The sequence below is a fragment of the Artemia franciscana genome, chromosome 7, assembly GCF_032884065.1.
Source record: "Artemia franciscana chromosome 7, ASM3288406v1, whole genome shotgun sequence".
Lineage (NCBI taxonomy): Eukaryota > Metazoa > Arthropoda > Branchiopoda > Anostraca > Artemiidae > Artemia > Artemia franciscana.
In genome coordinates this window covers 37,015,455-37,043,015 of record NC_088869.1, presented here as the reverse complement: position 1 = coordinate 37,043,015, position 27,561 = coordinate 37,015,455, and the positions used below count along the sequence as shown (strand labels likewise).

Below are 27,561 nucleotides of genomic sequence, written 5' to 3'. Positions count from 1 at the left end.
TGAAAGAGATTTAGAAATGTGAAAAATACCAGTTTTCAAATTTTAAGGGTTGTGTAACATTTCTAAACCTTCTATATTGGTAAAACGCCAACAATTGGGAGAAGGGATTGTTGAAACACAAATATTCAATCAACAATGTCACAGTTTGCACCAAAGACCTGAGAATTTTGATTCTGCCTTGGCCCAACACGTGCAGAATAACCCTCACCACTCCATTTTGTTTGAAAGCACTTCCATTATTCAGAGGTCCTTGTAGAAATATTTGCTTGATTTTCGTCTTCATATTTTGCTACTGGCTGACAAACTTCTCATTTTCTCAACTATTTGATTTTTTTCATTAATTATATATTTTCCTTTCCTGGTTTCTCACAAAACATTGAGCTTTAAATATTATAGGAATGTGTTGAAGCTTGTCTTAAGTTTAATATGGTTCTTTACTTTCCCTTGTAAAACTTCTTTTCTGGATAGTTGTGTTGTAATTAATGTTTATTAAGGGCTTATTTTTGGTTTATTTTGATAATTTTAAATATATATTTATAAAATTATGGTATAAATTAAATAAAAAAACAAGTGTTTTAACTGAAAGTAAGGAGCAACATTAAAACTTAAAATGAACAGAAATTACTTGGTATATGAAAGGGCCTTTTCCTCCTCAACATCCTGCTCTTTAGGCTAAAGTCTTTTACTGTTTTAAAAAGTAAAGTTAACAGAAAGTGTCAAACTTTAGCGTAAAAAGTGGGGCATTAAGGAGGAAAAACCCCTTTCATATACAGAGTAATTTCTGTATAAGCATCTCACACATAAGATCTTTCTATATATCAAGTTTCATTAAGATCCAACCACCCATTTGCAAGATAAAGATACCTCAATTTTCACAACTTCCAAGATTTCTGGTTTCCCCATCCAACTCTCCTCAATGTCACTGGATCTGGTTGGGATTTAAAATAAGAGCTCTGAAGCACAAGATCCTTCTAAATATGAAACTTCATTAAGATCTGATCACCCATTTGTAAGTTACAAATACATCTTTCTAATTTTTTCAAATTAGCCCCCCTCCCCAAACTCCCCCAAAGAGAGCATATCTGTTGCGGTTATGTCAATCATGTATTTAGGACTTGTGCTTTATTTTTCCTACTAAATTTCTGTTTTGCCTCTCTTCAGGTTTCTAAGAATCATTATTGGGCCTTCTTGAAGAAATTGACTTTCTCTATGCCATTATAATTTACAAAATAAATGTTATTGACACACATATAACGTAAACCTTACCCAATTGTAGCAACAAATCATAATTTTGAGTGAGAAGCCCCTTAAAAGTTCAAAGTCAAAGTTAAAAGTTATCTGTATTACCCCTGTGAAAAGCCATTTAAAGATAAGACGTTTCAAACAGGGGGTGCATTTAAATGTCTACATTCCATTTTGAACTATACCATGAAAGGCAATAATTGTTTTTCAATGCCGGTGAACTAATTATGGAATATAGTAGCTTAAAAAACAGTGAAAAGTTGAATTTTTCTAAGGTAAGCAAGGATTTGCACTTTTAATAGTAATATAGGATCAAATTTGACCAAAATATAAGCTGTAATGCACAAAAAAAAAACACATTATATAGAGGAGGGGGTAGGGGTATAGTTAGGGATCTCAAAATAACTTCCAGGGATATACTTTAGCCTGTAGACACATCCCTGAAAGTTTCAATTCTCTAGCCCAACAACTTTCCAAGATAGCAAGAAGTCAATGGACTAGAATTTTACTTTATTTTTTCAAAATGACAGAGAAAAGATGGTGCTGAGAAAACACAGTATTATTTTGTCAGAAACAAGCAATAACTCATATTTTAAATTTGTCATTTTTAATAGCTCAAAAAATCTTTAAATTTGAATATGTGGTAGAACCAATTATTATATTTGTAGAGAACATAAAAAAGGCATCAAGTGGTATGTTCACTTTATTGGTAATTCAGTTATATGAACTGCAAAAATCTTACCCACATTTTGATTTTCTCAAAATTTGAGAAGCTGAATTTTAAGACATTTGAAGAAACAAAATGCATGCGTAGGCCTAATAAAAATGCTTAGATTGCCTTAGCTGCAACTTAGGGTAATTGATTTCCAATTTCAAAGTGACTTAGAGAAGTAGATCTACCCTTTATAAGATGCACTCAGTGCACATGGTATAGCAGTTTCCAGCTCAATGGAGCGAGCCGTTCTTTCTATTTCCTCTGTATGAGACTCCATGGCCATTTTATCATGCTTATGGGCTTCAAAAATAATTGCGGTTGTTGCTGTTGTTGATTTCAACGTTTTTGGAGCATGAATCAGCTCCGTCACGTACGTATCAATCTTGGTATAATTGCGGTTAGAGTTCCCGTCCATAGGGTGCATTCCGCGTCGCAATATGGAACGCACCCCTATATAGCTAATGATGGGGTTTTTTTAGTGGTCACGTGACGTCGATGAGCATGGTCGAGTGAATACTCAATGTAAAATGACTCTTTTCTATTTCTGCGACTCTTGAAAGCTTCTTTATCTATCTTTGTAAGCATCATGTACTTCCATGCTTTATTTTCAAATTTACTTTTTGACTAGACTCCCATAAAACGGAACTGCCTGTCTTCACTTCCTGATTTTTGGCATCTTTTTTGCCATACACAGACACGGAAAAATGGAACGGTGGTAGCAGTCTACCACAGCTCAGATACCTATATACTGTTATAAAAATTCGATTTATTTTTGGGACGCAGTGAGCGGTAGCGATAGTGGCAGCTGGAGACAGGAAACTGGTATTGGTATCTAATTGGTAAAAGGAAACTGGTATTGGTATCTCCGCTGTGTATGCAAAAAAAACAAATTTGTGTTCCCGCCTATTCTGTTGTAGTACGATCTACGGGTCAGAGCGCGGGCTTGGAGGAGGTGCCAAGTTCAGAGCTCTGTACCAAAAGCTTCTGATGGGCAAGATAGGAGTTTTCATAACTGTATTGGTATCTAAGCTGTGCAGTCTAAATAGCCCTTCCGAAAATGCTGAATGCAGACGTGACCTATAGAAGTTTCGGGGCCAGTTTTCGGAATCCGAAAGCCAGTTGTTCAAAGCCGTTCTTCAAGTAATACTCATCATTTTTAAATTTCGGAAACGTGGTATATGTAGTTTTAGTTGCGGGAAGCCTAGAAAATCTCAGTTATCACGTCCGAACTGAAAACTAAATTAACTCGTAAAAATGAAAGTTGTTGGTTTGATTAGTGGTGGGAAAGATAGTATATTCAATCTGTGTAAATGTGTTGAAGCTGGGCATCAAGTTGTAGCTCTAGCAAACCTGTATCCATTAACTTGTGGTAAGACTAATCTAGGCTAAATCATAGGGGAATTTTTTTTAATGTAATTCTAGATTTTGGATTTTCAGCTCCCAAAAAGATTTTTTGAAGGGCATATATAGACTATAGGCTACATTGACCTTTTCATATAGCTTAGTTAGGAAGATATTGAATAGGCCTAGGCTATTTGATGCCTGTTTTTAAGCTCTTTTCAAATTCATTGGTAAATTATGTGGCAAATTTCTCCTTAAGCCCTTAAAGGGGCTCAAAATAACCCACAGTAACCAAAAGGGGTTAGGTTTGTATTAAGAGACTATTCAGGTAGCTAAGAAATAAACTTACCTCTAAAGTCAAAGTGGTAAATGTATGACAGTTCATATGATTGACTTACCAATAAAGTGAACATACCACTCAGTGCCTTTTTTTTATGCTCTTTACAAATATAATAACCACTTCTATTAGAAATTCAAATTTAAGCACTTTTTGAGCTCTTAAAAATAACAAATCTTTAATTAAAGTATGAGCTACTGGCTGTATTCTGACAAAATAATGCTATGTTTTCTCAGTTGTTTTTGGCAAAATAATTACATTTTCTCAGTGCCAAAATTATTTATAATAAGGTTAGGTTAGGTCAAAAAGTGCTCAAATTTGAATTTGCAATAGAAACAATTATTATATTTATAAGGAGTATAAAAAAGGCAGTAAATGTTTAGTTTGGTTCCAAGTGCTCTAAACTGGAAACTGCTACAAAGCAGCATAGTTTCTAGTTTAAAGCACTTGAAAATGCTAATTTCAAAAGTGCATCCATTTCTGGTTAACCCTCCTCCTCCATGGGGCAAACAAAAAATTCATAAAGTGGTGTGTGCTTACAGGTAACATTACCTATAGAGCAAATTGTATTGATCCATGGGGTCTGTGGGTAGTGGGGTGAGGTTTGAATTCTATATTTATTTAGTAAACCTTGTTTGAGGTTTTTTTTTTTTACTTTATCGCTCTTTGTTGAATAAATATTGAATACAGACTTCTATTTATAGAGGTCTACATATACTCCCACCCCTATATATAGCCTACCAATCCAGGATGTATATTTTTACATTAGGGGAGGGGGATAAAGTTTATTTCTGACACAAATACAACAAAGGTGACTAGCAGAAGTTAGAAACAGTTCAGAGACAGGCTACAAAAGCAATTGAGGGATGCAAATACTTAAACTACTCATCCTGTCTGAAGAGGCTGAAACTCCACACTTTTGTCTACAGATGTAAAAGGGGTGATATTATTATGATACATAAGCTCCTGAATTATAGCTCTCCATTAAATAAGCTATTTCAACTTGACCAGTCTGCCAGAACTAGGGGGCATAATGGAAACTGTATCAGAAGAGAGCTGCCACTAGACTATGCAATAACTTCTTCACTTACAGAATAGTGAGTTTGTGGAATTCTCTCACCAAAAAAGCAGTCACTACCCACAGCACTGCCACCTTTGAAAGAGCTTTTGATGGAGAATGGTCATCAAAGCTGTGGTGAACTGAGTGGGATGCTGTTGAGACATCCAACCATCATCATCACTAACCAGCAATTCTACAAGATTTAATCCTTATTTTGCTGGACAATGCGATTTAAGGTGAATAAATGTTAAATTTGGACTAAGGATGTAATTTTGACTATAAAGGTAAGTATGAACTATACTCCCCCTCCACTCAAGTGCAAATATATACCCTGAATTTGTATGTGTAAGGGTGGGGGCAAGCTCATGTACAATGCAATTGCAAGTCAAATTTGGATTCAGGATGTAATTCTGACTCTAGAGGTTTGATACTTGGATAGTCCATCAATATAAAGCTTAACCACCAAAAGTTCAGTAAATATGGTTATAAGAAAACTGGTTAGTGAGAAAAATTTGCCATTTCCTGCTAATTCAGGAATGGTAAATACCATTTTCATGTTGTTTTTGTGGCAATTGTTTCTCACTTGACAGTTTTCAAACACATTTAAACTTTTGTTTATTATGGGCTGTTTTCAGAACTTTTAGGACCTTTAAGAGTTCAAAATGGAATTTACCCTAGTAGCAGCATAAAAAATTTGGGAAGAGCATAAAAAAGGCATCAAGTGATATACTCACTTCTTTCATAGTTAAATCTTGTAAATATGCATATATTCATCTTTTGAAGCACTTACCTCTAACCCTTCTCTCTCCAAATGGCACTGGCCTCTGGGGAGCTGATGAAATCCTAAGATGTACAGAAATAAAGTTGTGTTGTAATTCAATCCTAAATCAAACCAAAGTTATGATTGAAAATTAATGAAACCAAAAACAAACAGATAATTTAGAATGATTGTTTGAATGATTAGATAATCATATCAAACATATAGATCACAGATACTGATATAGCTGAATAATTAAATCCTAGAACAAGTAAATTCTAAATGAATACTCAAGTCAAACTTAAAAAAAATAGAATTTACTAGAAACAGCAATTTGGCTACTGCCTCTCCCCAACCATAAATCTTGTAATGTATATTGCATTATTTGTATCTTATTGAAAATTATATCTATTTGCAAAGTGTGCTTTAATTTTCCAATACTTTACTGAAAAATAAAACTCTATAATAATTAAGATTTGAAAGAAGTAATGAAAATGACAAAAATTTTAATGTATGTTAATATTCATTCCTGAGAACCTCAGCAGTTCAAGGTTTGAGTTAACAGTATTTTTCTTTGTTTTAAATGTCTTTTTTTTTCATTTTATCATAAAAAAAATTGAAGTGCTTTCTGTGTTCAGCTAAGTGCAAATGACACAAGAGACTCTAGAAGGCTTGTGGTTTGGGGAGAGGAGGCAGTAGTGAAACTCCTGTTTAAAGTAATTTTTTTGTTTTAAGTTGGACTTGAGTGTTGATTTCAATTATTACTTGTGTTTTCATCTCTATCAACGTCTGGTGTGATTATTTATTCTAATTGCTGCTAGTTTAGATTATATATAAATGGAAATGGAGTAAGAAAATAACTTATTTTGGTGGCAGTTGTACCTGGAACTTAGTAAAGGATACTTAAAAAAAGATCCTTCTGGGAGAATGAAAAATTACTTGTAAATAGAAATGGGATAAGATAATAAATCAGAGACAGCACAATAGTGCTGCCTAAATATAGAAAAGTGTTCAGAATATTTTTTTTTCAGGGAACTTTGCATTGAAGGAGTTGTTGTAGAAATTTCAAAAAGGGCTCATTTAATTAGAAGTTGAAAGGGCTGGTGCATTTTTCAATAGTCAAAGGATTGGAGGGCAACTAACTCCCCTTCCATGCCAACCATTTCCCCAAACAAATGTAATCAAAATTTTGAGATAGCCATTTTGTTCAATGTAGTTGAAAGGTCCAGAAATTATGTGTTTGAGGATGAACCCCCCCCCCCCCCCCCTCACTGCCATCAGGGCAAGGGTTGTAAGTTATGCCCTGGGGGCCTATAAGGTTTTATAGAAAACATTGTCGTAGAAACTTCAAAAATCCCTCTTTCAATTGGAAATTTTGAGTGCTAGTGTCCTTTTTAATAGTCAAAGTTATTAGAGGGCACATGCTCCCCCCCCCCCCCAACGCCCATCATTTCCCCAAACACTTCTCATCAAAATTTATATTTAGCCATTTTGTTCAACATAGTTGAAAGGCCTGGAAATGATGTCTTTGAGAATGACACCCCCTCCCCCCAAAGCCCTCAGGACAAAGGTTATAAATTATGGCCTTCAGGCATATAAAATTTTTATAGAAATTTTTGTTGTAAAAACTTCAAAAAAGACTTATTTGATTGGAAATTGAGAAGACTAGTGTCCTTTTTATTAGTCAGAATTGATTGGTGGGCAAATGCATCCCCCCTCTATCCCTATCATTCCCCAAAGACTTCCAATCCTAATTTTTAGATAGTAATTTTGTTCAATGTAGTTGAAAGATTGAAAGAGTATGTCATTGAGGATGATAAAACCCCCCTTTTGAAGGGTCAATCTGATCAGAGGGCAGATACCCCCCCCCCCTAAACACACACACTCACGTCATATTGTCCCAAAATGCATCTAATAAGAATTTTATTCAAAATAGTCCAATATCATATAACAAGGCTTTTGGGGTTGAAACAAACTCCCAGAGCCTGGGAGCAAGAGTTGTAAGTTGCGCCCCAGGGGCATTTAAGGTTTTTATGCAATTGGTGGTTGTATAAACTTTAGAGGAGGCTCAATTGGTTGAAAATTGGAAGTTGTATTTATTAGATGTTTTCCAGAGAAATTGCCTACGGATTGTTCTGGGTACCTGGCTGACTGACCATATTTCAAACAGTTGAAAAATGTGGTTCAGTCCTGTTTTCTAGGGCTATAATGCAAGAAAGTTTGATATGACTAGGCCATGTTCTGCAGATGAAGGATGACAGATTTCCAAAGATTGTCCTTTTTTGCCAACCGCCTAAGGCTACATGGAAAGCAGGTCGTCCTTGTCTGGGGTGGGAGGATGTCACAAATAGAGATTTAATGGAAACGGGAACTTCCTGGTAGGGTGTAAATAGGGAGGCCTTGAATAGATTTGGTTTGAGTAGGAGCATTCATAGCTGTGTTGGCCTCAGGTGGCTTGGTGCAGTAGTGAGTTATTAGTAGTAGTTGTAGTAAACAAAGTTTTGAAACATCAGTTTTGTTCATCATAGTTGAAGGGTCCAGAAATTATGTCTGTGAGGAAGAAACCTCCCCCCCCCAGAACTCTCAGGGCAAGGTTTGTAAGTTATGTCATTAGGGCATATTAGGCTCAGATAGAAAAGGTGGTTGTATATGCATCAGAGGGGCCTCATTGGATAAGGAAACAGTAGTTCTAGTGCCCTTTTTAAGACTCAAAGTGATCAGAGCGCAGTTACGCCACCCTCCCCCACAAAAACACGTCATGTTTTCGTGCAATGTATCCAATAAAAATTTTTAGACAGTCATTTTATTAAAAATAGTCCAAAGATGCTATAACAAGGCTTTTGGGATTGATACAAACCACCAGAGCCTGAGGGCAATGTTTGTAAGTTATGCCCCTTGGACATTTAAGGTTCTTATGGAAGGGATGGCTGCACAAACTTTAGAGGTGGCTCATTTGGTTTGGTTGAAGTTCTAATTCCCTTTTAAGAGTCAATAGTGATGGAAGTCGACTAGCCCCCCCCCCCCAACTACTTTCTTTTCACCAAAGACATCTGACTACAAATTGTGCAATGGCAATTTTGTTTAAAACAGTCCAAAGAACATGTAAGAATGTCTCCAGGGTTGGGACAAACCGCCAGAGCCCTGGGGCAAGGGCCTTAAGCTATGCCCTTGTGGTATATAAGGTTTTTATGGAATGGGTGGTCATGTAAAATTCATTTTGTCTCATTTGAATTTAAATTGGAAGTTATAGTGCCCTTTTTAAGGGTCAGAGTGATTTGAGAGAAACCAACCCCCCATGCCCGTCATTTCCCAAAACAAACATCCAAACCAAGTTTTGAGACGTCAATTTTTTCAGCTTTGTTGAAAGGTTCAGTAATTATGTGTTTGAAGATGTAAACCCCCCCCCCTCCTGAGGCCTTGGGTAAGTGCTGCAAGCTATGTAATGTGTTCATTGTTTGCAAATAGCATATGCTATTGAGAAAAGTTATGCATGTTTGACTTCTCCTTTCCCAAAATATGAAGGGTATTAAGATGAGTCTTTCAGGGAATGTTGGGGGGAGTGATGCACTGAATTGTAACATGTTGTGTGTATATGGGTTGTAAAAAGGGTGTTACTCGGGAATGACTGAGTATATTAATTTAGAATTTCCAGCAAATGATAAGCTGAGATGATCAGTTGACCAAAAGGCAATATTTGCCTGCTACTACTACTCTTACCAGAACTACTATTACTACTACCACTATTATCACTATCAATCAATCAATCAATCAATTTATTAATCAATCAATTTATTAATACTAAAAGAAAAAACTATTACAAAAGTATAGCGGTTACTAGGCCCAAGAAGCTTCGCTTGTAATGGACCACTATAACTACTGTTTCTATAGCAAGTACTACTAAGGCTGAAGATGTTGAAATAAACAATAAAACATTGAGGGAAACGTTGAACGAAATCAAAGGATATTATGTGCAAACAGATTGCTGACAAGGGCATCATGAGTAGGATGTTCAGTCAACCAAAAGACATAATGTACCAGCTACTACTGCTATTAATACTGCTGCTACTACTGCTACTACTGATAATTAGGCACTATTACTGCTGCTACTACTCTTACTACTACCACTACTACTGTGATGCTAGTACAACTAAGCCTACACGTCTGAAGGTGAAGATTTGACAGAATACTGAGGGGGGTATTTGAACTAAATCAAAACACAGTATGAGCATGCAGATCATCAAAAGGGTGTGTCTCAATAATTGATTTGGGTATTAAGTTGAAACTTTCAGAGAATACTTAAAGGGAAAGATTAATTGACAAAAAGGCGATATATGCATGTCACTACTAACACTAACACCACTGCTATTTTTACTTGTGCTACTACTAAACTATTCCACCTACTACTTCAGTTGCAACAACTTGTAAGGCTTAGAGTATTAAGTTGAAAAGGGTGTCAAAAGTGTACATTAACAATATTCTTTAACAGCTTAACGTGTCTAGGTGAAAATTCTGGGGCATCATGAAAGTGATGTTCAACTGACCAAAATGCAATATGCACATGCTACTACCACTAGGAATACTGCTGCTGCTTCTGTTATTACTACTACTAATACAACACTAACACTGCAACTACTTCTACTACCACTGAAACTACAATGATAATAGTACTATCAAGGCAAAGTGTATGAAGGTAAATTTAAGAAAATATTGATGGCAAATTCGAAAGTAACAGAAGACACTATGTGCATTTAGATTGTCGAAATAGCGAATCTTAAGAATTGATTTGTGTACAAAGTTGGTACTCTCAGAGAATTCTTAAAAGGGAGGATCAATTAACCAAAAGGCAGTTTGTTCACACTAATACTACTGCTACTGAAACGTTTACTAGTTCTACTATTACTATTGCTCCTACTGCTACTTATATCGCAACTACTTGTAAGGTTAAGAGCATTAAGATGAACATTTCAAGAAGTATAGGAATTTACAGGCCATCAAAAGAACAAATTGACAACGTCATAGCAATGGCTAATTTAATTAAGTTGAGTAGTTATATTACTGCTCTGACTACTATTACAACTGGACTTAAGGCTATGAAGGTGGATTTTTCAGAAAATATTTCTTAAAATTTCTGTTGTATGGGTGACAAGATGCCACCTATGTGCAGGTTGAAAAAGGTCATATCAGCAATACCTTCGGAACAGTTTCGTGTGTGAAATTAAAACTTAAAACGCTTATTGTGGGGGATTTCGACTAACCAAAGACAATATTTGCATCATTTACTACTGCTTCTACTCCTACAACTACTTCTGCTACTACTACTACTACTAAAGATAAGACTACTACTATTAACTATACTCCTACCGCTTCCCAACTACTCATATAACTATTGGTGCTGATGCTCCTACTAATAATCCTAGAGGTATTAAGGTGAAAATTTTGTGCAATATTGTAACTGCATTGAAATAAGTCGAAATGCACACGCCCATATAGGTTGTCAAGAGGACGTATCAGCAATGCTTCAGGACTGGTTGATGGTATTAAGTTAAAAATTTGATTTTGTGTTGAAGGGGATGTTGAAAAAAAGGTTGTATGTGCATACTGCTGCTAATGCTACTACACAAGTAAAGGGTATTAAAAGAAGCTTTCAAGGAATATTTAGGCAGATGCTGAACTAAATCAAAACAAACTATGATCATGCAGATTGTCAATAGGATATGACAATGCAATATGTCAAAAACGGTTTGTATTATTAAGTTAGACCTTTCAGGGTAAGTTGTGACAGGTTTTGAACTAGCCAGAAGACACTATTTGTATATTTTTAATACTATTTTTATGGTTACTATAACTAATGACACAAATGACATTAAGTTGAAACGTTGGAAACGTTTTCCAAACGCTTCCAATCGAAATTTGAGATAACCCTTTTCTCTCAGTATTTAGGGCTATTCCATAGGTCAACCCCCCACAGTTATGCTGTTGGCTCATTATCTTTAAAAACTAAATGCTACATTAGAATTAAATAAAAAAGCACTGTGTGTATCCTGATTGCCAATAAGACAACTCAGGAGTATCCCAAGAAGGACTGATGGTATTATGTTCAAACTTTCGGGGCTATGTAGCAGAAACTACAATAAATAGCCGAATTAAACTCAAAATGAGCAGAAATTAACATGAGTAGGACTCAAAACCCCTATGCCTTCCCAAGGCCAGGACATAATTTGCACTTTAATGAAAAAAATGATTTTCAATATTTTTACTTTTATAAATCGAATATTATTAACATCTTAAGGAAAAAATATCAGCATATATAACTGACAATGCACATTCATTTGTATTTTTTCATTAAAGTGCAAATTATGTTCTGGCCGTGGGAAGGCATAGGGGGTTTGAGCCCTACTCATGTTAATTGCTGCTTGTTTTGAGTTTGACTTGGTTATTTATTGCAATTTCTATTCGTTTTGGGTTTCGTTTATTTATTGATTCTGACTTGCATTAGTTTTAGGCTTGGTAGATTATTTGATTTGATTTTGCTCATTTTTGGTTTAATGGAGTTCTTTACTTTTCTTTGAAAAACTTATGTTGTAGAAAAGGTTTTTTTTTGTTAATTTATGTTCGTTTTATATTTACATAGTCTTTTCAGGGAAAAGAAAATAATAGTTTAAATTTGTTTGGTTCTTTTTTAAGAATTTGTAGTTCAACCTGCTATTTCTATGCTGGAGACAATTTATCAATAATTTTTAACAACATACACCCTTTTAAAAAATCTGGACACAAATAGTAGTGTTTAATTTAGTTTTATGCCTCCTCTAGTTGACTTGAAAAATAAAACTTGATACCATTCGCAAAAAAATCTATCTATGCTCTTTGACAGCTTAGATACAGTTACTTACTTACATATCTAAGACGAGACACAGGCTATTCAGCCCAACTTGGCATCAAGGAGCTGCTGGACCGAGTGCTTCCATTGGGTTCTGTCTTCTGTGAGTGGTTGAAGAAACTCCAGCCATGCCTTGTCCCACTTGTGACTTCAAAACACGTATTGTTTTAATGAAATGCAAATGACACAGCTATTTAGAGAATTTGAAAGGAAGGGGGTAGGAGTGGAGCACCAATCTAGTTTGTAAACCTTCATTCGTGTGACAAATAAAAAAAAAAATAGTGCTTGAATTTCGAATTTTGCTTGAGTTACGTTTTCAGGAAAGTGAAAATGATACTTTATCCTTCAGAAGGTTTAGTGGCCATTAGCCCTTCTCCTATTTGTTGTAATTTCTATTCTTTTCAATTTTGATTTGTGTTATTCTTTTGAATTTCTATTTGTTTTAGGACTAATTTGTTCTTCTGTAGTATTATCTATTATCTTTACCTTAGATGCTCTGAAAAGCGACTTGGATGCCCTGACAGAGAAGCTCGAAGAATGGCAACTTTCACCAAATTTAGCAAAATGCTCTGTCGTCCATCTTGGCCGCCAAAATCCGATGTACTCATACAAAATGAAAGGTATCGACCTGACAAAATCTACCTGTGAAAAGGACCTAGGTGTAATTCTGAGCTTGGACCTCAAACCAGAAAAGCATATCGGCCTGGTTGTGCGTAAAGCGTCGAATACTCTCTGGCTACTCAGTCAAGCACTACGATACCTTGACAATCACTCAAAGATCTCAGCATACACAAGCTACGTCAGGCCACCGCTTGAATACGCCACTGTCATCTGGTCGCCATATCTCAAAAAGGATATTGACAGAATAGAACGGGTCCAGAAACGCTTTGTAAAAGGACTTCAAGAATTCAGAAACCTTCCGTATGACGAAGCTCTAAGAAAGCTCACTCACCATAAACTTGAGACAAGAAGAACGATCTTAGACTTAAAAACCCTCTTCAAGATAGTTCATGAGAATTTTGGGAACGTAAAAGACAAGCTTGTTCAAAAAATTCCCCAAAGTAACACAAGATCGCACAGTCTGCAATTGAAGCCCGTGAAGATGAAGATTGCTAGATCTAATTCTTACCATCATTCGTCCATACCCCGGGTCATCAGGATCGGGAACAAACTACCATTCCCAGTAGAAAAGATGAAATCACTGGAAGCCTTCTCCAATAGCCTAAACATAAACATACCATATCTCGAGACTTTTAACGTAGGACGACTTTAAATGGAAATCGTGCCGCAGTCGATCCGCTCTTCGCCCTGCCATAACATTTTTCTTTTAAAAAGGTGTCAGTTGTATATAAATTTTGTATTGAGAGGCGTGAGGAATAAAGTTATTTATTTATGTTATTTAGATGTGAAAGAATATTACGTGTAGAGAAAGGGATAAGTGGGCGGGAAAATTGTGTCTGCTAAATATTGATTTGTCTGAAAAAGTGTGAGCTTTTTTTGTTTTTGAAAGTTTGAAACACATCTTTGAGGTATTGGGTCAAGGGGATGCTTATGCATACAAAAACTTGAAAATTTTTTGTTTCATCTCAAAATGGGCACTAAGCTTTTCTTCTGATCAGCAAAATAATGTTGCTGATCAAGATCTGCTGAGCAAGATGATCTGCTCTTTCTTCTTAGCTTTTCCTCTGATCAGAAGCATTTGGGGTGAAAAGCCGAGGAATGGGGCGAGTTTTCCTCTTACCACTTTTGACTCTTAAAAAGGGAACTATAACTTTCGATTTCAAATCGAATGAGCCTCAAGATGAACTTTATAGAAACAGCTCTTCCATGAAAACCTCAAATATTAACAATGAGCAACTTGCATGGCTTACAGCCCTCGTCTGGGAGCTGTGGAGGTTTTATCAACCCAGGAGACATATTTATTTAACCTTTGGACTATTTTGAACAAAATGACTGTCTCGAAATTTTAATTGGATGCAGTTGGGGAAAAGAGGGCACTGGGAGAAAGGGGCTAGATGCCCTCTGATTAATTTTGACTCTTAAAAAGGAAACTAGAGATTACAACTGAATGAACCCCCTCTGAAGTTAATACAACCACCTATTTCATAAAAAACTTATATGCCCCTGTGTATAACTTACAATCCTTGCCCATGGGCTCTGGGGGGTTGTGTCACTTTGGAGACTTTGTTATATGATCTTTGGACTATTTTGAAGAAAATGGCTATCTCAAAATTTGTATTGCATGTATTTGAGGAAAAGGGAGTGTGATGGGGGCTAGCTGCCCTTCGATTATTTTTTACTCTTAAAAAATGCATGAGAACTTCCTATTTTCAACCAAGTAGCCCCCATCGAAGTTTATACGTACATCCCTTCCTTAGAAATCTTAAATATCCCTGGGGCGTAACTTACAATCCTTTTCCTAGGCTCCTTAGGACTAACCTTGAAAAAAATAGCCCGACCCTTACTACCTAGCTTATAGGCATAACTTATTTTAATCTTAACAGAAGTTTTGTTTGAAAAGGTTTAAGAACCTTCAACTATGACTTCAACTTTCAACTGGCTTCAACTATGACTGCGCTTTCTGTCATAACTCCTGACACAACTATTTCTACCACTGCAATTTTTATGGCCACTATGACACAGATGTATATGGCCACATATACACAGACATGTTGCAACTTTTGTCCACCTAGGATAATTTAGAGACTGTTAAAAATTAAATGCAAATCATTGCTGTAAATTGAGTGATTAAATTTCAAACTTCCTTAAGTGGTTTCATAGTCCAACTTTCATAAATCTTAATTCAATTAATGAAGGGCTCTGTCATAGAGTAACCTAATGCATAAGAACATACACCCTACAAAAAGACATGCTGTGAAGATGTTGTTCATCTCCTTCTGGAGTCTAGCTGTAAAAAAGCTAACTTTTTTGTGACTCCTCCTTATCCTGATAGAACTTATTTGATCCAAGAAGTTTACAGCTCCCAACAAAAGTATTGTGTACTGGCCAAAAGAGTCACCCAAAAAAATTTTCGGAGTAAAATTAGTGAAGAAAAAATCCAAGATCCAAGATTATTTAACAAAAGAATTGTGTACTGGCCAAAAGAGTCGCCCAAAAAAATTTTCGGTGTAAAATTAGTGAAGAAAAAACGTCAAAAATAGTAAAGGATTAGAACAAGCTTTTTTGAACAGTGCAGGTTTGACTTCCTTTCTATGATGAATAAATAAAAGTTCAAATAGGGACAAGCCTTTTTATTAGACAGTGAAAAACAGATACAAAAGTTTTGGATATTTCGACCACACACGTCAATGATCGTCATCAGCAGATAAACTAAAGTATTGCAATTAAAACGAATGAAAGAACTATTTCTGGGTCGCAGATAGAACGGAATGTTGTTGAATTATAGTTATGCACTTGCTTTGTCTATCATCCCCATATATACGACTTAAGTAGTTTTTCAAAGACCGCACAGTCTTTCTATGATGATCAAATAAAAGTTTGAATAGGGATAGGTCTTTTCATTAGACAGTGAACAACAGACACAAAAAGTTCTGGATATTTTGACCACATGCATCACTGATTATCATCAGCAGGTAAGCTAATGTATTGCAATTAAAACAAATTATATTTATGCAGAATAAAATGTAGGGGGATGATAGACCAATCAAGTGTATAACTGTAAATTCAGCAACATTTTGTTTGTAATTGGAAAAAGACGAAGATTGTGCCACCTGCACTAAAAATTCATCTTACATTTAGATCATATTAAAGAACTCAGGACTGTGAATGAACCCTATCAGCCAATGAACCGGAACTATCTTTGACCCAGAAGTAATTATTTTATTTTGTATAAATACAGTTTGTTTTAATTATAATACTTTAGTTTGTATGCTGATGATGATCACTGATGTATGTGTTTGTAATATTCAGAACTTCTTGTATCTGTTTTTCACTGTCTAATAAAAGGACTTATCCCTATTTGAACTTTTATTTGTTTGTTATAGGAAGGCAGTGTGGTCTGCGAAAAAATATTTACGTTGTTTATATGGGGATGATAGACCAAGCACGTGTATCACTTTAAATTCAGCAACATTTTGTTTGCAGCTTGAAGAAGAATTTTGTGCCATTTTTGTTACAAATTCAACATACATTTAGTCAATACTAAAGAACTCAAGACTTTTAATGAACTGTCTCATCCAATGAACTGGAAACTACCTCTGACTCGGAAATACTTCTTTTATTATGAATAAATATGGTTTTTTAACTCCAATACTTTAATTTATTTGCTGATGACGATCACTAATGTATGTGGTCGAAATATCCAGAATTTTTTGTATCTGTTTTTCTCTGTGTAATAAAAGGACTTATCCCTATTTGAACTTTTATTTGTTTGAACAGTGCTAATGTAAAGGCAGTCATCTCATGAACAATGTCTTAACTAGGACTAGGGAAAAGTGGGGTAAAAGTACAAGTTGGTTCGTTTGCTGTTGCAGCTCTTATAATGTTGTTAATTTCAATATGTAGCTAATATCCATCCAGGAACTTCATTTGCTCCTGAAATAAACCAAAGGAATCTGTTGTGATATTTACACCGTGAGACTTTATTTTTTAACAGCTTAGCAGCTGTTACAGCTTAGCAGCAACAGCTGCTAAGCTGTTGCTTTGAGTTTTAATTCGTATTTGAACCAATCAAAAATAATCTGGCGTTAGATAAATCATGTTTTAAGAGATAAGATAAGATAAATTTTATTTTTAAAATGTATACAAAACACTTTGCAGCACCTGCTAAGAAAGCCCCAAAGGGTTTGTTGGCAGCAGGTGGCAGTCTTCTCTACTCTACATAGTACTACATACAAACATATAAACTACATACATATACATACAAACATACTATTCTTTTGCAAGGAAAAATCTCTTAACTGCAGCCTTGAAGGATGTCAGACGACTCGAATATCTTATTTCAATTGGAATAATATCCCATACAGAGGGGACAAAATTTCTAATTAGAAAAGTAGCTCTAACCGTATTTCTAAATGGGTGTACCAGATTTGATGCCCCTCGTGTATCATGGCTATGGAGATCACTATTAATATAGAAAAAATTTTCGAAAGAAGAGGGAAGAATATTATGGATAAATTTATCTGTGAAAATATTAACTTGATAATCTCTTGTTTTTGAAACATCAAAAAGTTGATTCTTAGTATATAGTTTATTAATATTAAAATTCACAGTACTGCTTTTCTAATTCATAAATCTTATTTATTTATTTTTTTAATGTGCCTTAATTCTTACTTTAAATTTTTTAGTTATGACAGAAACAGCTTAAGTTACCACCTTTTCTTGCTTTTGTGTTATATAGGGGAAGAAGATAGTCACATGTATCAGACAGTTGGACATGATGCCATCGAAGCTGTTGCCAAAGCATTGGATTTGCCACTGTATAGGAGACCAATCAAAGGTGTTGCAAAAGAAAAATCTTTAGAATATTTGCAAACAGACGGTGATGAAGTAGAGGATCTTTATTGTCTTCTAGAAGAAGTAAAGGTAATAATGCTTTACAAACTGCTGCAGAATGCTCCACAAAATTTTGTGAAATCTGGTTTTATCATAATGGATTTTCAGAAGATTTAGCAAAAAAGAGGACCTCCCATCCATGTTGTAGATTAGTAATTAATGTACTCGAATTTTTTAGATGTTTTAGCCTTATTTTATTAGTAAGATGTCAGAAAGATAGAAAGTCTTGCAAAAGTACTTCCAGGAATCTTAAAAACTTCTTTCTGGTTCAATGATTGTGGCATTGTGATCTGGGCTGCTATTGATATTTGGAAATGTCAGGCTTCTTCTAAAGAATATGAAAAATTCTGATTTTGAAAGATTTAATGTAAGTCATCTGGATACCCTTTGGCTTCTTTAGTAGGTAATAAGAAATTAGCAGGCTGACTTAATTCATCCTGATTATGACAGACTATTATACAGTCAATGGGAAATGCAGTAGATTAATATTTAACATGATTCAACCACTGGCTCATCTTTTAAGTGCTCGTTTTTATACTGAACTAGTGCCTTTAATAAAAGAAAGACTGTATAGAGATTTTTGCTGTCCTTAATAGATTTTTGCCACTAAAACAGAAAAAATAGTGAAGAAGAAACCTATTATGTCAGGTTGTGGGTAAAGCTCGTGTTTTTCGTTAGTTTTTGCAGTAAAACTGTTGTTCATCCTTTATCCTATCGTCAATTCTAAAATCTGCATGTAACATTCAATTTTTTTAAACATAATATACATTAGAGATTCAGTTCAAAAAGTATTTATGGTGAAAAATCAAACAGATGGGATAGGGGTTGATGTGACTTAGTTCAGGTACTAACAATCTAGGGGGTGCAGAATGAATTTGTTACAATACAGGGGGGAGGGGTTTGTTTTATCAATTTTTTTCAATCAAAACCCGCAAACCAGGGATTTTCATTGAAAATACCCCAAAAAGTATTTTTCAAAATCTAGTAGGAGATGTGGACCAATACGCTGAAAAGAGGGTTAAAATGGTGTCAAGCAAAAATTCTGAGAAAACCAAAGTATCCAATAGCTTGTGTGATCAGCCCAGATTTTATTTTACTGCAAGATGCTCAGTTACAAGGATTCCTGAAGAGCATTTAACTTGTCAGAGAGAGGATCCTTTTCGTTATGTTTTTTGTAGTATAAAATCGTAATCTTTCATCTTTGCCGGTTTCTCAATTGGGATGCTCCTTGTTCAAGTAGGTTTCTTTGTTTGTTTCTTGCAACTTTCTTGGGAGAAACGCCTTTCGCTCTATATTGTTCATTAATGAGGAACTGACGACCAGGAATTTGTCTCTGGATGAGGCATTCTCTTATTTTCCTTCCTTTCTATATATATATATATGTCCATGATCCGATAGTCTATGAGTTTTCTTGCTCATACGGCTGCTAAAATTCACTTTTGCTGAATCATGGTAACATGGTTGCATACATTCCAAAACTTGTTAGGTATCAGCATCTTCTGGCAGCGATAGAGCTTTGGATTTATTTAAAATTTACAATTCAAGGCCATGCTTCGTTTTCATTTCCTGTAACTGATCTGAATCAAAGCCTGGGTCGGCAGGTGTCTTTTTTACATATTTTTTGCTGTTCAGATTTTTGTGGACCTTGCTAGTATCATGCTGACCAAGGCTGTGGTCATCGAGAGTCTGTGGGGAAAACAAGCGGTCACCTCCAACTTTTGGAGTAAAGTTTCCAAGAGAGCAGGTGATGTGGTGTCTTGGTATATATTTTGACACAGTATGGAGTGTTCTGTAGAATTTCTTTATGTCTGTCTGTGGTATCACTTGTTGGCGATAAGAATGTTACCACTCTGCATAAGCTATCATAATGCAGACTGTTAGGAACCCTGGTTGTACGTTTGTTCAAATGGGAAAGCTCTTGGGTTATCCTTTGACATCATTAGACAACTCCAAGTTCTAGACTATTTTCTGGTCTGCTATAGATGTTTTTCATGTGGACATCCGGATTCTTAAGTCCAGAAACGAGCCATCAAACCTCGAAGAGGACCAGAATGTCTACGAGACTACCAAACACTGCTTTGTGACTCGTTCTGTCTTTGATAATATAAACATCATGCAGGTATTCATGAAACCAACCCTGACGTTATATTTGACATTGGTAAATCTTGCCTGAGGTCACTCAGTCGTCATCATGTAAGGGGTTAGATCTGAGGCTCACCCTTGATGTCTAAGTAGCGGTTTTAGTTTCCCTTGCGGATGAATGAATTAGCTTGCAGTGGCTTTGAGAAATAAAATTTTCAGTTTAAACGTTTTTAAACATGATCTGTAAGCACAACTTGCAATTACCAACTCATCGTGTTCGTTGCAATCTCTGAAGTTTTCGCTGACTTTTGCTAAAGCGCTAGTCAAACTTCATCTTTACAGCCATGCGTTTATTTTTTTTGAATGCATCACTATTTCAGTCTTTAACAGTTGAGATATCGTCCACACGTTTCAAAAACCAAACTTGAGGGAATATTTCACCTTCATAAATCTTGGCTGAGATCGCGCAGTCATCTCAGTAAGGAATCGTATACGAGTAATGAATCGTATACGAGTTTCTGAAAGTTTAGGAGGCTGTCACGTTTCACATTATCAATTGTTCGGTCTTTGACTGCTGAGACATTTTGCAGGCCAAACTTTAGATTTGTCTACGTTCATAAATCTTGTCCGATGTCTGGCGGTTGTGCTAGTAAGGGATGGGATACGAGGCTTAGTTTTAATGTTTCAGTTATAGTTTGGGCTTCTCTTGCGGGCAAGGGAATTTATTCGCATTTGCTTTAAGTAATGAAATTTCTCTGTTCAAATGTTTTAAAGGCGACCGGTCGACAAAGTACATACAGTTACCAACTGGGCATATTTTTTGTAACCTCAGCTGCTTGCAATAAAGAAATAATCGTGCTAGAAATGTCAACTAGAAATAACCAGAAATACTAAACTAGGTTAAGAAGTTTGGCATTTTGATCACTTGATTTACCTGGATTTACAAAATGATGTCGTTAAAAAAAGAAAGAGTTTAAGATAAGTCAGGCTATTTAACTGGGTACAGGGATTTTGCATATGGTCAGGTGATATGCCTGGGTCTGCAGAACAGTGATATTAAAAAAAGACAAAAGTTTAAGGATTTTGAAAAATTTTGGTGGATTTTTTACTGCCATACCATAGTCGATGACAAATTTCATGAAATACTGGACGTTTCAAAATTTGACTACAACAGTGAATTATCACTAGGAGACATTTCATTCTAGAAGGGCTCTAAAAGGAAAATAGAACTAATTTTTAACTATTTTAGCTAGTGAGAAAGGGAGATATAATACGTTTTGAAAAAAAAAGAAGAAGAATAGGAGAAAACAAGCATCTTTAGATCAGACGCAATGCTCTAGCATTGCCTCTGATAGTAAAAAGCCATAGGGCTTTAGTTTATTTTTTTTCTCAGAGGCACTTCATATGGAAGCGCTTCGAAAGTCGAAAGCTCTAGTGCCCTTTTTACACTATAATATGAAAAAAACTTCGTTTTCTTAAAGAGTTAAAGAGGCTGCGTCCCAAAGTCGAACCTTAAAACGTACAGGAATTAGGAGAGGCAGTTTGGGGGCTGTCGCCCCCCAAACCCCCCGCTTTTAAATTCTCTTTTGTACAGGTTTTTTGTTGTGGGGGGACTTCATTGTTACTAATTACTAGTTTCGGCGCAATGGTTCTCCTGTCCTCTTGTGTTTAACATTTTTCGAAGTTATTCCATTATTCATTCATTTCAATTTTTTGTTAATTAAAAGAGGGCCTTTCCGAAGCCAAGAGCGAGGGGCAACAAAAAACCTGTACAAAAGAGTCTTTAAAAGCGGAGGGTTTGGGGGGCGGCATCCCCCCATCTGTCTCTCCTAATTCCTGTACGTTTTAAGGTTCGACTTTGGGACGCAGCCTCTTTAACTCTTTAAGAAAACGAAGTTTTTTTCATATTATTTCTGTACGTTTTTCTTTTGTGAAAAAAAACCGCCCGATAAGGGACTTGAACCCTTGACCCGAGGATTAAAAGTCCCACGCTCTACCGACTGAGCTAACCACCTGTATGTGTGTAAATATAACTTTTAAATAAATTTTAAAAATTTCAAATTAACATTGGCTCTTATGGAGAAATTGGTTAATTAATTAAGTGGCTAATGCGTGGTTTCTGGAAAACAGGGAAGGAGTTATCGGATCGAGCTGAAATTTCGCGGATAAGCTCCTGGGCCGTAGGGGACCTTAACTTGTGTATTTCAGCCCGATCGGACAACGTTAAAGGGGGGGGGGGTCGAAACTTTCGGGGGGGTTAAGATTTTCCTACGAAACTTTCAAGGGCACTTACTCGAAGAATTCCGCGTCGAATCAGTCTTCGTACACCCAGATCCGATGTCGGCTGTGACCTGTAGGCGTCGAGAAAAAAAATATGAAAATTAAGTGGCTATGCGTGGTTTCTGGAAAACAGGGAAGGAGTTATCGGATCGAGCTGATCGAATTTCGTGGATAAGCTCCTGGGCCCTAGGGGACCTTAACTTGTGAATTTCAGCCCGATCGGACAACGTTAAAGGGGGGCTGGGGTTGGTGGGTCGAAACTTTCGGCCAGATTTTCCCCATGAAGGAAAAGTCGGAGGGGGATGAAATTTGGCAGGTTTCTTAGTTGGAGCTCGGGCTACGAAATGCATCCCTCCCCATCCCTCTGCGACCACTGGAACCGAAGATCGCTTAACATTGTCGTGGTTCCCCTCTTTATAGAGGCATGAGTGTGCCTCCTTGAAAAAGTGATCAGAGGGTAGCCAGTCCCCATCCCATGCAAATTGAAACGGATTTATTTCTTAAATGGAAGTAAAGAGCGATACTAAAACTTTCTAACGAACACAATGATATTGTTTGTGAGGGCGAATATATCTCCCCCTTGACACTGCTCTTTATGCTAAAGTTTGACTTCTTTCGCCATACTTTGAGAACTAATAAGAACAAAAGGACAGTGGGAATGGGATGAAGAGTAATTTGTCACAATATCTCTAAAATTGAAGGACGTGCTGATGATCAGTTGCTTTAAACAATAAAACTCTCAGTTTAAATGTTTTGGAAGGTGATCAGCGAGTTAAAAATTTCCAGTTAGCAAAGGCTATATTTGTTGCCTTCTGTAAAGCATTAGCAAAACTTTTGCGTCGTATGTGGGATAGGGGGTGAGGGGCAGTTCCCCTTCGTGTATATCGTGATTTATGCTCTTTTTAAATTTTAATTTCGCTCTTTACTTTCATTTGAAAAAATTCTTTATTTAACACATCTAGAAACCAGTAACACTATATTCATTTCATTTCCAAAAATCTGCACGGGTCGGTGTCTTACGCGTAAGTTTTTCGAAGTATACCTTTATAATCAAGTTTTTCAAAGGTGAAATTCCCGGTTTTAAAAACTGGGAATCGTGTATGAATGATGGATGAGGCTTGGCATGTGACATGGGGGAAGAGCTGACAGAGGACCTTAAGGCACATCCATTTTAACTGAAAATATAAAAATTTCGCACAGGCACGTACACTTTATTATTGGAAAGGTGTGGCTTAACTTCGAAAAATGTACCAAAAATAGGCTAGATTTTAGAAGGAAGTTGTGAGACCTGGAGACTTCGGGAGAAGAGGTTGATCTTAGGGGAAAGATCTACAAACAGCCCCTGTCTTCTCGGGACGCACAATTGCCCAAATCTCTTAAAACGTTGTGCTAATTAGCCTTCAAAGGAAAAAGAGGAGAGCAAGAAGTCCCAAATTAGGTGGGGCTTGAGATGCTAGGAGAGACAGTAGAAACAGAAGCTTTAAACAGAGTGGGGGGGCAAGCAACTATTAACATTGTGAGTCGGGCCTTACAAGTCATGATGTCGTTACGAGTCGGTAGTAGTTGTAATATTTCCCAACAGCGGTAAGTTAACCTGAAGCAAATAAACCAGATTTTATCTTTCCTCCCCTTAGGGTAAAGAGGATATTGAAGCAGTGTCAGTTGGCGCAATACTTTCTTCGTACCAGAACAATAGAGTGGAAAATGTGTAAGTTAAGTTGAATTCTTTTTCTGCCTTGTTTTATTTTATCTAATTACTCCTTTCTTCTGTTAAGAATGATAACTTAATACTATATTGGAATGCACAAAATGTCTAGAGTGTTCACTGTTTAATTCTTTTTCTTTCCTTTTTTTACTGTGAATTTTTTTTTTTTTTTTTTTTTTTTTTTTTTTTTTTTTTTTTTTTTTTTTTTTTTTTTTTAACAGAACATTCTTTTGTTGGGAGTGACATGTCTTCATATAGCAAGGGGTGTAGATCCTCATGAAGTCATCCATACGGTCTCTAGGAAAGTTCCGAAAGCGTTGCCATTCTATTTTAGGTGTTTATTACAAAACCGTATAATATTCCAGCATGTCAAAATGTCTACCCTAATTACAGCCACGGATTTTGCACACTTACACGGAAATTAAAACAAAAAAAAAGTCTGGCTTATTTAATTGAAACAGGATAGCAAATTTCTGGATGGCATAGCTATAGTGATATTGACAAGAATGATTGAAATAGCAAAAGTCCTTACTGAAGAATTCAATTGAGGGTGGGTAGTCCTTCAAAAACGGTAAATAAGTGTAAACGGTAATAGGTATTTTATCAAAATTCTAAAAAAAGAATAGGCCCGACCTTCCCCCTTCCGCCATATGTGGAAGGGTAGAAGTAAAACCAGTAAAATCTGTTCCTATGTGTTAGGCTACAAATGGAATTTGACATGATTTTGTTGTGTTTCTGTGTCTCTTTTTTTGGGCGGGGGAAAAGGTTGTTTATGGTAAAATGTTACTTTATGAGGTAAGTATGTATTAATGATTTTGGTTGAGTGGAGGATGGAGGCTTGAGGTAGGGAAATTGATTTTTTTTTTTTTGTAATTTTGCTGATAGTGGTTAAAATAAATGGAACTAAATTGAAATTAAATTGAATTGTTACAAAAACATATGTTCCAGGTGCGACAGATTGGGTCTTGTGCCGTTAGCGTATTTATGGAAAAGAGACCAGGACATTCTTTTACAAGAAATGATTGATAGTGGAATGAATGCCATATTGATTAAAGTCGCCGCTCTCGGTTTAGATCCAGTCAAGCATTTAGGGATGAATATTTGTCAAGTTCAACCACATCTAAGACTGATGGTAAGAATAATGTGCGAGGTTTGTAGCTATATGAATTTGAATTGATTGAGTTTATTTTTGAATGTACTCAAGCTCATTTTTATGAAAAAATGCACCACGAAAGGCTCAATGAATGGAACGAAACTGGACACGCCATGAAAGAAAATGACTACTGCTGTTAAAAGCATATTTTAGCATCAAGGAACCTGATTTCAAAAGAGCTGCGAAGTATCCTCCTTCGCACCTTCTTATTCATAGTTTCACACTTACCTCACTCCTGTGAAGCTCTTGCTTCTGCGAAGTATCCTCCTTCGCACCTTCTTATTCATAGTTTTACGCTTACCTCACTCCTATGAAGCTCTTGCTTCTGCGAAGTATCCTCCTTCGCACCTTCTTATTCATAGTTTCACATTTACCTCACTCCTATGAAACTCTTGCTTCTGCTAAGTATCCTCCTTCGCACCTTCTTATTCATGGTTTCACACTTACCTCACTCCTATGAAGCTCTTGCTTCTGCGAAGTATCCTCCTTCGCACCTTCTTATTCATAGTTTTACGCTTACCTCACTCCTATGAAGCTCTTGCTTCTGCGAAGTATCCTCCTTCGCACCTTCTTATTCATAGTTTTACGCTTACCTCACTCCTATGAAGCTCTTGCTTCTGCTAAGTATCCTCCTTCGCACCTTCTTATTCATGGTTTCACACTTACCTCACTCCTATGAAGCTCTTGCTTCTGCGAAGTATCCTCCTTCGCACCTTCTTATTTATAGTTTCACATTTACCTCACTCCTATGAAGCTATTGCTTCTGCCAAGTATCCTCTTTCGCACCTTCTTATTCATAGTTTTATGCTTACCTCACTCCTATGAAGCTCTTGCTTCTGCCAAGAATCCTCCTTCGCACCTTCTTATTCATAGTTTCACGCTTACCTCACTCCTATGAAGCTCTTGCTTCTGCGAAGTATCCTCCTTCGCACCTTCTTATTCACAGTCTCACATTTACCTCGCTCCTATGAAGCTCCTGCTTCCCTTAATATTTTTTTTACACCTTCTTTTAATCCTATTCTAGTATGCCCTTTTCTTGAATACCTATAACTATCATCAAACAAATCTTCTGGGGACCATGTAGAGATTCTAAATTCCAAAATCTTTTTATTATTTGTCTCATGTTTAGGACGAAAAGGTGTGAAAAGGTGACGAAAAGGTGGCTTTCGTCCTTATCTTTTAGTATATGAAAATCCATTGCAATTTTTTTTCTAATACTGCTTTATAGACCCAAAATTAGGATTTTAAGGAGATTTTAATTTCAAAGTGTTTATGAGTTTTTTCTCTGATTCTTTTAGTTCCAAACAATTTTTTTAAAGGGATAGTGTTTAGCTCCTTCTATAGTAAAGATTTTTCTGCACAAATTTTGAATCATGGTTTTCAGTCCTCTCAAAATGAGATTTACAAAACTGTTAGCTGTCAATAACTACAAAAAAAATACTACGTTGCTGTGGCAAGTACTGCAGCAGCCATTGGTCGGCTTCACCGACGAAAGTGTTGCAGAAACAATACTTTGGTTTTATTTCTTTACCATGAATTTGACTGTTGTTGTCAGCCTCTTGAGACTTCTAAAATGACAAGTCCCAAAAATAGATTTTTCTTCAAAGAAAAAAATGATTACATGTTCCTTGATGACTCTTCAAAATACCATCATGTTATTGAAAGCAACTTTATTCTCTCTCGGGAGAGCCAATCAATCTTCTTATTTTTAAAATACATTAGTTAAGCTATACAAGCTGACGCTATGTTACTGTGCCCAAAAACGTGAAATCTCACCCAAGCGATTCAACGCACTAGCTTTGACTCATTAAGGAGCTATTTGTCGCCCATCTATTTTTTCTGGCTATTTGATATGAAAGGACTGGTCGTAGAAACTTGGGGATGGGCTTCAAAGTTCAAAGTTCTAGCTCACTTTTTAAGGGAAGGAAACGACTTAAGGGCCTTCTCTTACGTCAAATATGTCCCTGGGTACCCCATGCATCCCTTCACATTTTCAGATGTCCCCGTAACCACGGAGGCAACCAACCTAATTTGTATAAATCGTCCATCGTTCATAGATAGTTTTCAGTAGAAAACCTGGGCTTCGTTGATCTTGACTATCCGACCGGCTTGAAACTCTTAGGGGTCTTTCCTTAACAAGATTCAGCAGAATTTACCTGGGGTATATTATTTCCTGTGTACCTCAAGACACTATGTGCATCCGAGTTTTCAAAATATATTATCTGCAATATCTTGGGAAGGGCTTGGGGCATCGAGTTGGAACTTTCAGGGTGTTAAGAGGGGCTAAAAGGAATTAAAAGGTTTTTTTTAGAAGGATGGAAAGGGGGGCTCCGAATGAAAGCTTTTGTGCTCTGAGGCACTGTTGGACTTATATTTTTCACAGTGAATTAGCCAGGTAAATTGAAAGAGACTATGTATGACTAGGTTATCAAATAGAATACCTAAAAAAAATTTGTTTTTGGGAAAGGGGATGAAGGAGGGCCAAAAAAAAATTTTCT

The 27,561-nt window shown here is 36.2% G+C and overlaps 3 protein-coding genes across 9 annotated transcripts in view; 2 read left to right on the top strand and 1 right to left on the bottom strand.

The window, feature by feature from the left end:
• The window catches only part of LOC136029224 (damage-control phosphatase ARMT1-like), a 31,766-nt gene extending 29,497 nt beyond the window's left edge, over window positions 1-2,269 (bottom strand). The window contains exon 1 of one of the 2 annotated variants that reach the window (XM_065707435.1): window positions 2,143-2,269. In XM_065707435.1, the coding sequence (XP_065563507.1) occupies window positions 2,143-2,240 (98 nt within the window). In that variant the 5' untranslated portion in view covers window positions 2,241-2,269. Of the gene's footprint in view, window positions 1-2,080 lie in introns of both variants that reach the window. The other variant, XM_065707436.1, reaches the window with a different exon arrangement.
• The window catches only part of LOC136029228 (uncharacterized), a 497,253-nt gene that overhangs the window by 311,625 nt on the left and 158,067 nt on the right, over window positions 1-27,561 (top strand). The window lies entirely within an intron of this gene.
• LOC136029223 (diphthine--ammonia ligase-like) overlaps window positions 3,122-27,561 on the top strand; it is a 30,015-nt gene continuing 5,575 nt past the window's right edge. Inside the window, exons 1-4 of one of the 2 annotated variants that reach the window (XM_065707434.1) lie at window positions 3,122-3,326; window positions 17,689-17,873; window positions 23,840-23,913; window positions 24,859-25,042. In XM_065707434.1, the coding sequence (XP_065563506.1) occupies window positions 3,212-3,326; window positions 17,689-17,873; window positions 23,840-23,913; window positions 24,859-25,042 (558 nt within the window). In that variant the 5' untranslated portion in view covers window positions 3,122-3,211. Of the gene's footprint in view, window positions 3,327-12,820; window positions 13,728-17,688; window positions 17,874-23,839; window positions 23,914-24,858; window positions 25,043-27,561 lie in introns of those variants that run through there. The other variant, XM_065707433.1, reaches the window with a different exon arrangement.